The sequence below is a fragment of the Miscanthus floridulus genome, chromosome 19 (assembly GCF_019320115.1).
Source record: "Miscanthus floridulus cultivar M001 chromosome 19, ASM1932011v1, whole genome shotgun sequence".
NCBI lineage: Eukaryota > Viridiplantae > Streptophyta > Magnoliopsida > Poales > Poaceae > Miscanthus > Miscanthus floridulus.
The window spans coordinates 59,681,486-59,692,619 of NC_089598.1; the positions used below are offsets into that span (position 1 = coordinate 59,681,486).

Here is an 11,134-nt window from a genome sequence, read left to right on the forward strand (position 1 = left end):
AAATCGCATGAGGAAGATCCTTGCGCGCGAGGGACTAGAGAAGCGCCGCCGGCAGCAGAGGTAGGACGGTCTCCCAGTGGAGTCGTCTCCGTCGCCGTCACTGTCGACGGATGCTTCGGATGGAGATGATGAGAGCGAGATGGGGTGGGTTCCCCTGGACCATCTCCTTGACATCGGGGAGACAGCGCCCGGGGCGTCGGCGAGCAGCCCGGCGCTCCCAGGAGGAGGAAGAGAGGACGCCTCGGGGCCGGCGATCACCCGCCCTAGGGCCGAGGCCGACACGCTCGAGGCACGGGCGTTGGGAAAACGCGCCGTCAGCCCGATGGGCTCAATGGCAGAGGTGGAGCAGGTGGCGGCGGGGGCGACGCAACTGCCCCCGCAGAGGACCAAGGGGGTGCCGGAGTCCGGCAAGGGCCGGCTGGCACTAGCGGATACGGAGGCTGTGCCACCACCGCCACCACCGCTGTTGTAGAGGCGGGTTGCAGTGCCGAAGCGGTTGCACCCCCGCTCGAGGTGAGTGTTTTTTCAGCAGAGTTCATATCTTTTCCCACTCGCTTTATGGTCATATGCTGACCAAGTGGGTGTTTTGCCTTCAGCAGGAAGCATAAGGCGGAGGTGCCTGCCCTGGCGCCGCTTAAGTCACTCAAGGTGAGCATGGGCTCCACCGCTCATCAGGTGGTGGAGGCGTAGGCCACCATACAGCGCGGCGGGGCGTCGGTGAGGGCTAACCCGAAGGAGCTGGTCGCCCAAGGGGAGGTTACCGGGGCGGCCACGGAGTGAGCGGTGGAGGAAACGCCTATGCCCCGTGAGGCCGAGGCCCGCGAGTCAGATGGGGCCGAGGTGCCCTCAGTTGCCGAGGCCACCGAGGGTGGGACAGAGCCCCCTCGGACTTCCGAGGCCGAGGCGAAGGAGGCCGGGGCACCCAGGACCACCGAGGCCGACATGGTGGGGACCGGAGCCCCCGAGACCACCGAGGCCGGGGTGGCGGGAGCCGGTGTGAGCGTGGCAAAGCCGGCGGCCCAGGAAGTGGAGGCAGAGGCGGGGCAAGCCTTAATACCGCCGCCGGTCCAAGGCCCGCCGCCGTTGCTGGAGAGCGCTCGGGAAGTGGAGGTCCATGCGATCTCTTCCAGCGATACTTCCTAGGCGAAGGAGGTGGTCGATGTCGAGGCGGCCGGCACTATGGAGCAGCCGGCTCTGACCTTGGGCGAGGGAAGCTCAGCCCTTGTGCAGGTATGACCCGAGCCCTGCGGGTGGGATCACCCGCACGTCTTGTGGCAGAGCCGGGACGACCCTGAGGGGGAGCCTCTGTTCACCCTCAAGGACGCAGCCGAGGGGGGGCGCTGGGACACCTTCGAACAATACCGCCAGCTGGCGGAGCGGTCGCTGCGGACACCGTTGTCCATCATGGCTGACAATCTGCTCAGGGTTGCCCAGGTCCGTGCCTTCTTTTCTCGTGTGGTGTCGTCCTTTTCCGAGTTTTCTCGCAGTGAATGACCCCTATTTTGCCCATCTAGGAGCTTGAGACCCGGTCCCTCGGGAAGTCATTGTTCCTCCAATAGGAGCGGGACGTCTGGGACCAGCTCCAGTGGCCGAAAGGCTTGCTCACTGACACCAATGAGCTTCTGTCGGCGTGGAGCACGGAGGTGGAGGACCTCCGCCTTTGCTGTGCCGATATGAAGGCCGAGGCGGCCATGGCTCAAGAGCAGGTCACCCCTTTGGCGGCATGGGTGAAGGAGCTAGAGGAGGAGCTGACCCGGGTGGCCGGCGATCGGGACGCCTTTTGGTCTCGGGCTGAAGAAGCGACGACCTCTTCCAAGGCCCTCACTGGGCAGCTAGGGGCAGAGCAGGGTGCACACCTACTGGCGAAAGGTGCCCTGGCAGAGGCCCTCAAGGTAGCCGAGACCTCCCGAACCGAGGCTATGGTCTGGAAGGGAAAGGTCGAGGGTGAGTACTGTTCCCCTTGTTTTATTTGTTTGTCTTGTGTTCGACTCCTAACTCCCTAGTGTGAAGCAGAGCTGGAGAAAGAGGCATCCAGGGCGGTCGAGGCTTCTCGGGTCGAGGTCGAGGGCTGGAAGGAGAAAGCTGAGGCCTCTCGGGTCGAGACCCAGCACTGGAAGGAGAAAGCCGAGGCCTCTCGGGTCGAGGCCCAGCGCTGGGAGGAGAAAACCGAGGGTGAGTCCCGTAGGCCTCCACCCCTATTTGGCTTGTTTTCCTTTGCGCTTAACCCCATTCTGTTTGTTTTGGCGTAGAGTTGGAGAAGGAGGTCACCCGGGTAGCCGAGGCCTCTATCGCAGTGCAGGTGGTGCTTGAGGCTGAGATCGGGGAGCACGACGCGCTGAAGAGTGCCGCCCGTACCGTGTGCGAGGCCCTGGAGGTTGAGGGGGGATAGTCGGGCAGCTCCCTTAAGAGCCGCTTGGTCGCGTTGAGCGGCCAAGTGCGTGAGCGACTTCGGGGGGTGCTGCACGTGGGCGTCAAGCGTGCCCTGGCTGTCATCTCCTCGCACTATGCCGGCATCGACCTCAAGGCCATCAGTGATGGCTACGTCTTGCTAGACGATGACAAGGAGGCCGACAAGGAGGTCGCGAAGCTGATGGAGTCAGCTGAGGGCCCCGGCACGGCGCTGGCCAAGCTGTTTGAAGAAGAGGTGGTCCCTCCCCCGCCATCCGCCGATGCTGGAGACCTTGAGCCCTGACCTAGGCCCAAGAGGCCATGTAAATAAATTAGGGATTACGTTACCGTATCATAATGTTGGTGGCCTATCGAGGCCTTTTTGAAATACTTATGCGTCTACGCTTCTTAATCGTTTTTCTTTATTGTATTTCCGAGCCTCTGCCCTCTGTCTTGTTTCTGAACATATCATTTGCAAAAAACTTCCTCGGAGCCTAAGTTGTCCCTAGGGCAAAAAGGTGGTGATGGAGTGCCGTAGCCCAGAGGCGTAGGCCGTCTCGCGACTCGTCCAGCCTTTTGGCCCTGAGACAGACTTTCGGTCCTTAGGTTCTTTACAATTGATTTGTCAGAGCGTGCTAGAGGGTTTGGCATGGAATTTTTTTGAAAAACAACTAAAAAATGGTGCGTGGGACTTAGGGGGGAGTCCCCCTTCTAGCCCCCGAGGGAGGCTCGGTTCTGCAGAGGCAGAGTCATGTCTCGTTCGAGCCTCGTAGTGGGCACCTCTGTAGAGGTAGAGCCGAGTCTCCCTAATGAAGTTATCGTATCGCTGAGGCCCTTGATGGGCCCGGGGGGTTTCTCGAAAAATTAGGACAACTAAAGAACACTTCTTAATTGAATTTCGAGAAACAATGTATACAATGCTTGGAAATTTAAGGGTAAAAGCGACGTAGCTATTCTATGTTCCAAGCGTTGGTGAGGATTTTGCCCTTCTCGTTGGCTAGCTTGTAGGTCTCGGGCTTCAGCACTTGAGCGACGATGTATGGTCCTTCCCACGGTGGGGTCAGCTTGTGGTGGCCCTTGTTGCTCTGCCTCAGCCTCAGCACCAGGTCGCCCACCTTTAGGTCTTGGCTTTGAATGCGCCGGGCTTGATAGCATCGCAGGGCTTGCTGGTACTTGGCCAAATGTAGAAGCGCAATGTCTCGGGCTTCCTCCAGTTGGTCGAGGGCGTCTTCGCGGGTGGTGCGGTTGCTTTGCTCGTTGTAGGCCTGTAGCCTCGGGGAACCGTATTCCAAGTCAGTGGGGAGGACGGCCTCGGCTCCATAGACCAAGAAGAATGGCGTGAACCCCGTGGCTCGGCTTGGAGTGTTCCTCAGGCTCCAGATGACCGACGGCAGTTCGACAAGCCATTTCTTGCCAAACTTCTTCAACCAGTTGTATATTCTTGGCTTGAGGCCTTGTAGGATCATGCCGTTGGCACGTTCTACTTGGTCGTTTGTCCTAGGGTGTCCTACGGCTGACCAGGCCACACGGATGTGGTGGTCGTCGTAGAACGTCAGAAATTTTTGGCCGGTGAATTGTGTCCCATTGTCAGTGATGATGGTGTTTGGAACCCCAAACCTGTGGATGATATCAGTGAAGAATAGCACCGCTTGCTCGGACTTGATTCGATTGATCGGACAAGCCTCGGTCCACTTGGAGAACTTATCGATTGCTACCAGCAGATGGGTGTAGCCCCCGGGGGCCTTCTGTAGAGGCCCAACCATGTTGAGCCCCACACAGCGAACGGCCATGTGATAGGGATGGTTTGGAGGGCTTGAGCCGGGAGATGCGTCTGTCGTGCGTAGTACTGGCATCCCTCGTAGGAGCGTATGAGCTTGGTGGCATCAGCAACCGCTGTTGGCCAGTAGAACCCTTGGCGAAAGGTGTTTCCGACGAGCGTTTGAGGTGCCGCATGGTGCCCGCAGGCTCCCGTGTGCAAGTCCCAAAGTAGGGATCGACCTGCCTCGGTAGTGATGCATTGTTGGAGGACGCCAGATGGGCTTCGCCTGTACAATTCGCCGTCGCTAAGAACGTAAGTCTTGGCTCGCCGAGCAAGCCGTCGGGCTTCGGTCCTATCAGTGGGAAGCTCTCCTCGGACAAGGCAATCAAGGAACGGGACTCGCCAGTCCGTGCCCTAGTTGGCCTCGGGAGGCTCCGTGTTGACTTCCATGACCTCGGGCTCGGCCGAAGGAGTCTCGGCGATAGAGGGGGCCTCGAGCCCTACGGGGGCCTCGACCGCTGGGCCCTCTTCCGCCGCCGAGGCGCAGTCGATGGTAGGTTTGTGGAGGTCCCTGGCGAAGACATTTGGGGGGACCGGGGCCCGTGCCGACGCCATCTTTGCCAGTTCGTCCGCGGCCTCGTTGAATTTGCGCGCGATGTGGTTGAGTTCGAGACCGTCGAACTTGTCTTCAAGGCGACGTAGCAGCTTGCAGTATGCCTCCATTTTGGGGTCATGGTAGTTTGACTCCTTCATCACTTGATCAACAACGAGCTGCGAATCGCCCCATACGTCGAGACGCCATACTCCAAGTTCGATGGCGATCTGCAAGCCATTGACGAGGGCTTCATACTCGGCTGCGTTGTTGGAGGTGGCGAAGTGGAGCCAAATCATGTAGCACATGTGTACTCCGAGGGGTGAGATGAAGAGCAGACCCGTGCCTGCCCCGGTCTTCATCAGGGACCCATCGAAGTACATGGTCCAGCATTCCGCCTGGACTTGGGCAGGTGGCAGTTGGGTGTCGGTCCACTCTGCCACAAAATCGGCCAAGACCTGAGATTTAATTGCTTTCCGAGGCACAAAGGACAGAGCCTCTCCCATGAGTTCGATGGCCCACTTGGCTATCCTACCCGAGGCCTCTCGGTTATGGATTATCTCTCCCAGAGGGAAAGACGATACCACGGTCACCTGGTGGGACTCGAAGTAGTGACGCAGCTTGCGTCGAGCCAAGACCACGGCGTAGATCAGTTTCTGGATATGGGGGGTAGCGTGTTTTGGTCTCGGAGAGCACTTCATTGATGAAGTAAACAGGTCGTTGGATGGGTAGAGCATGCCCCTCTTCCTGCCTCTCGACCACTATGGCCGCGCTGACCACTTGGGTCGTTGCGGTGACGTAGAGTAAGAGGGCCTCGCCCTTGGCTGGCGGTACCAGGACAGGAGGATTGGTGAGCAATGCCTTGAGTTTGGTAAGGGCTTCTTCAGCCTCGGGGGTCCAAGAAAAGCGTTCCAATTTCCTCAAGAGGCGGTACAGAGGCAAGCCTTTTTCGCCAAGGCGCGAGATGAAGCGGCTCAGGGCCGCAAGGCATCCCATAACCCTCTATACTCCCTTGAGGTCTCGGATCGGCCCCATGTTGGTTACGGCCGAGACCTTCTCCGGTTTGGCTTCGATGCCGCGTTCCGAGACTATAAATCCTAAAAGCATGCCTTGGGGGACCCCGAAGACACTTTTTGGGGTTAAGCTTGATGCCCTTTTCCCTGAGGCATCTGAAGGCTATTTCCAAGTCGCTGGCGAGATCACTGGCCTGCCTAGACTTGACCACGATGTCGTCCATGTAGGCCTCGATGGTCCACCCGATGTGCTCGCCAAAGACATGGGTCATGCACCGCTGGTATGTGGCCCCTACGTTTCTGAGGCCGAACGGCATAGTCACATAGCAGTACATGCCAAATGGTGTGATGAAAGAAGTCATGAGCAGGTCAGACTCTTTCATCTTGATCTAATGGTAACCGGAATACGCATCAAGGAAGGATAGGGTTTCACATCCCGTAGTGGAGTCGATGATTTGGTCGATTCGAGGTAATGTGAAAGGGACTTTTGGACATGCTTTGTTTAGACCGGTGTAGTCTACACACATTCTCCACTTTCCATTTTTCTTCTTAACTAATACAGGATTAGCTAACCACTCTAGATGGGACACTTCTTTGATGAATCCAGCCGCCAAAAGCTTCTGTATCTCCTCGTCGATGGCTCTACGCTTTTCCTCGTCGAATTGGCACAGGCATTGCTTCACCAGCCTAGAGCCGGCCCGGATGTCCAAGGCGTGCTCGGTGACCTCCCTCGGTATGCCCGGCATGTCCGAGGGACTCCACGCGAACATATCGGCATTTGCGCGAAGAAAGTCGATGAGCACGACTTCCTATTTGATGTCGAGGGTGGCACTGATCCTCAGTGCCTGATCGTCGGGGCAGGTGGGGTCGACCGGGACGAGTTTGACGGCCTCTGTGGGCTTGAAAGGCCCGGCAGGACGCTTGGAGTCGGGCACCTCGCTACCGAGTTGGTCGAGGTTGACGATGAGGGTCTCGGCCTCTACGATAGCCTCAGCGTACTCGATGCACTCGACGTCGCAGTCGTATGCATGCTCGTACGTGGACTCGACAGTGATGACGCCGTTGGGGCCCGGCATCTTGAGCTCGAGGTACGTGTAGTTGGGGACCGCCATGAACTTGGCATAGCACGGCCGCCCCAGGATGGCGTGGTAGGTTCCCTTGAACCCAACCACCTCAAAGGTGAGGACCTCCTTGCGGTAGTTGGAGGGAGTACCAAAGCAGACGGGCAGGTTGATGCGCCCGAGGGGCCACGTGCGTTTCCCCGACTTGATGCTGTGGAAAGGCATGGCGCCACCCCGGAGCTGCGACTGGTCGATCTCTAGGAGCTCCAGGGTGTTGGCGTAGAGGATGTTGAGGCCGCTGCCTCCATCCATCAATACCTTAGTGAGCCGGGTGTTGCCGATAATGGGGTCGACAACAAGCGGGTACTGCCCGGGGTTCAGGACATAATCGGGATGGTCGTCCCGGTCAAAGGTGATCGCCTCCCGAGACCAGTTGAGGTACCGGGGAGTGGCCACCTTTACCGAGAAGACCTCCCGGTGCTCCCTCTTTCGCTGGCGTGCCGTGAGGCACGCTGAAGGCCCGCCGAAGATCATGAAGGTGTTGTGCACTTTGGGGAATCCGTCGTCCTTGTCGTTGTCCTTATCGCCGGCGCCCCTCCTCTTGGCATCGTCATCAGGGAGCCCGAGCTTGGCATAGTAACGCCGGAGCATGGTGCATTCTTCGAGGGCATGCTTCACCGAGCCCTGGTGGTAAGGGCAGGGTTTCTTAAGCATATCGTCGAAGAGCCCGAGGCCTCTGGGGCCTCGGGGATTCTTGCGCTCTACAGCCGCGACTAGGCCGACCTCGAGGACTTCTTGCTTCCCCTAGCGACCCTTCTTCTTTTTCTTGGGGAGGTGGGGAGCCGAGGCCCCGGGGGCCTCGTCCCTCCGCTTCCCCTTGGCGTCGTTGTCGGGGAAGATGGCCCCAATGGCCTCTTCGCCTGAGGCAAAGTTGGTGGCGATGTCGAGGAGTGCGGCCACCGAGGTTGGCACATTCTGGCCCAATTCTCAGACCAGGTCTCGGCAGGTGGTGCCGGAGAGGAAAGCCTAGACGATTTCCGAGTCACCAAAGCTTGGTAACTCAGTGCATTTCTTAGAGAAGCGCCGGATGAAGTCTTGGAGAGACTCGTCCGGGCCCTAGCGACAACTTTTGAGGTCCTAGGAGTTCCCAGGGCGCACGTATGTGCCCTGAAAGTTCCCGACGAAGACCCTTACCAAGTCGCGCCAGTCGTGGATCTGCGAGGGAGGGAGATGTTCAAGCCAGACTCGCGCCGAGTCTGACAGGAACAACGGGAGGTTGTGGATGATGAGCAGGTCATCGTTTGCGCCACCTAGCTGACAAGCTAGGCGGTAATTGGCCAGCCAAAGTTCAGGATTGGTCTCGCCGCTGTACTTCGTGAGGTTGGCCGGTTGTCGAAACTGGGCCAGAAAATGAGCAGCGCGGATGGCTCTGCTAAAGACTCGGGGACCAGGCGGCTCAGGGGAAGGACTGCGGTCTTCCCCGCTATCGTAGCGGCCACCTCGGTGCGGATGGTAGCCCCGGGCGGGCCCCTCATTGCCATGGCGCCGTCGCCTACTGACCACCTCGTGGTCGCCCTACGCCTCACGTCGGTTGTCGAGGCGATCGTGCAGCAAGGGGACCCTGTTGATTGTCGGTGTCCAAGCGGGTACGGGACGAACCGAGGCCTCCCTATCCTACCGAGGCAGTGTCGTGGGAAGGTCCGAGGCGCCTCCACGCCGTCGGGAGGCGGAACTCTCGGCCTGCTGCACCGTGGCGGTCTCGAGGAGATCCCAAAGCTCGCCGCGGACCCGTCACCCCTCTGTGGTAGAGGGCTCAGGCATCGTTTGGACTAGCATCGCCACGCCGCGACGTTCTGGCTAGCGCGATTGAAGATTGGGGGTTGCTCACCCCCTTCGTCGTCGTTGATGCGGTGGTGGACATCACGGGCCCTCCGCCGGGCTCCTCCGCCATCACCGCGACCTTGCTGCTCCTGCTCGAGAGTGTCTCAGAGCTGCTGCAGAAGGAGTCGGTCTTGTTCGACCTTGGCCTGAAGCTCACGGAGCTGCTCCAGATCCGGGCGTCGAAGTTGTCCGGGGGCAAGGTTCTCGTTCCGCGCTGCCGGTGGGACAACGCGTGAAGGTGTGGCATTGCCTGCTCCCTGGCGAAGCGGGGAACGGTTGCCTGCCCCTCATCCTCATCACCCATGCTCGGCATCCCAAGTTCGACGTGGAAGCACTCACGAGTGGGATCGTAAGTGCCTTCGTCGTCAGAGTCGGAGTAGCTGAAGCAGTAGTCACTCGCGGCCAGGAAGCAGCGCATGGCTTCAGGGTCGCGAAGTCCAGAGAAGTCTGCTCCGGCCCACGCCTCGTCCTCCTCCGAGGAGTCAGCGTGGGTGTGAGTCGAAGTCATGGTGCCAAAGTCGAGGGCGAAGCGTTGGTGGCGTCCTGAGGGCTCTACGTGAGCAGAAGCGTAGGCGGAAGCATAGGTGGTGGCGGCATTTCTCAACCCGAAGGGGTACGGGGATGGTGCCATCGCCAGGCTTTGCTCCGCTGAAGTCGACTCCTCAGGAGGTGGCGGGACAGAGCTTGATGATGGGGCGTCGTCGTGCGCCACCGGCGTCTTTCCCTTGACCAGGCTCAGGCTAGATAGATCCCCAACCAGGGACCTTGTGCCAATAGCTGGGCGTGGGATACCGATGGAGCGTGATGCGTCGCCCTGAGCTTGCGCGGTGCCGGGGTGGTCCCGCCCGTGCCGTGCCTGGCGAGCGTGATGAGAGCGGTGGCCTGGGCGCCGCCTGCGCCTAGGCTACCGGGGCGCGACGTCGTCGACAGTCAGTGGGATTCTGGGTGAGAGGAGTACCATATCGTACTCATGTCCTAGAGACATGAACTCTAAGCTCCCGAACCAGATTATCGTGCCTAGACACAGTGGTCGCACGGGGTCTGCCATCCGGAACTTGTTGGGATGACGAAGATGACACGCAGTAGAGCCCCTACCTGGTGCGCCAACTGTTGGTGTTTTGGACTGGCGGTTCCTCAACCAACTAGTAAAAATGTACTGCGTGCCCCTAGTCCCAGATGGTGATGCAAAGAGACACAAGGTTTATACTGGTTCGGGCAATGGCGAGCTCTAGTGATAGCTTGACACAGGGCCTGGCGAGCGACGTGCTGGTTGCTGTGTGTTGACCGCGTGAAGAGCCGAGGCTCAGTTGGTGCCAAGGCCGAGCCGTCGTGGGGGGGCTCGGCGGGCGTGAATCCCGAGGTTGCCGAGACCCTGAAGTAGACTACTGAGGCGTGGAGGGAGCAGTTGGTCCTGTACAATGATTCCGAGGCTATAGTAACCCGGACTTGACTCCGCACGCCGCGTTGTTCCTGGAGCAGGGGTTAGGTAGCACAGTGCAGTACGGGCGCCGGTCGTGGGCACAGTACCGAGCACAGCGGCCGGTAACCCCTGCCCTGTCCTGTCCTGGACGGTATGGTGCTGATGCGACTCCCCGTCTCGTCGGCTGCTCTGCTGTGTCGAGTCGTCGTCCGTCTGACGTCGCGGGAGTGGTTGGTTGCATTAATTGGACGCGACGCTCTATTGGGGAGATCGGTCGAGGCAGAGGCGATGGGGTTATTACCGAGCCAGCCTCGAGCGAGACGGAGAATCGGCATCTCATCCGAGGCTTTACGCGCGGGGCCTCGGGCGAGACGGAGAATTGGTTCCCCGTCCGAGGCCTTGCGTGCGAGGCCTTGAGCGAGGCGGAAAATCAGTAGACCGTCCGAGGCCCCGCGTGCGAGGCCTCGAGTGATGCGGAGATTCGGTAGGCCGTCCGAGGCCGGGGGTTAGCCAATAGTTTATCTCTTGGCTTTGGTTTTGACGAGGTCTAAGCGATTTTTTCGGTTTTTGCTAAGGGGACCCCTTCTTATGGTACCCGACAACTATCATCATCATCATAACTGCATCGATCCGGTCGAACCTCATTATTGACGGTAATGGATTAGATCTAGACGGTTCATAGGTTTGTCTGTATCAAACAATCGATTTTTTACATGGCATATCCCTTTTTCACCGAATTCATTGGCTCTACACTACGTATCTATCAAACCTAATTTAGCCAGTGATGTATCTCTGACGTATACATGTTAATAGCTTAAGGGAAAGGATCATTAAAACTGGGTGCATTGTAGTCGTCACTATAAAATCAATCACGACCCGTGAGTTTTACGGTTCTTAACCTCCGATTTCTTCTTTAATCGGCTATTTAGTCTATTTTTCCGTCTGGCTGCTCCCGAAGCAGCACACTTGAAACTGTCTAGGCAAAACCGGCATGTTACACCTTAAATTACTGATAAACTT

The 11,134-nt window shown here is 58.8% G+C and overlaps 1 protein-coding gene across 1 annotated transcript; it reads left to right on the forward strand.

Moving 5' to 3' along the window:
• The first annotated feature begins 1,691 nt into the window (after positions 1–1,691).
• LOC136526094 (nuclear distribution protein nudE-like) lies at positions 1,692–2,692 on the forward strand. The gene is made up of 4 exons (XM_066518865.1): positions 1,692–1,892; positions 2,004–2,172; positions 2,250–2,374; positions 2,477–2,692. The coding sequence occupies exons 1-4, from the start codon at positions 1,692–1,694 to the stop codon at positions 2,690–2,692; spliced, it is 711 nt and encodes a 236-aa protein (XP_066374962.1).
• The last annotated feature ends 8,442 nt before the right edge of the window (positions 2,693–11,134 follow it).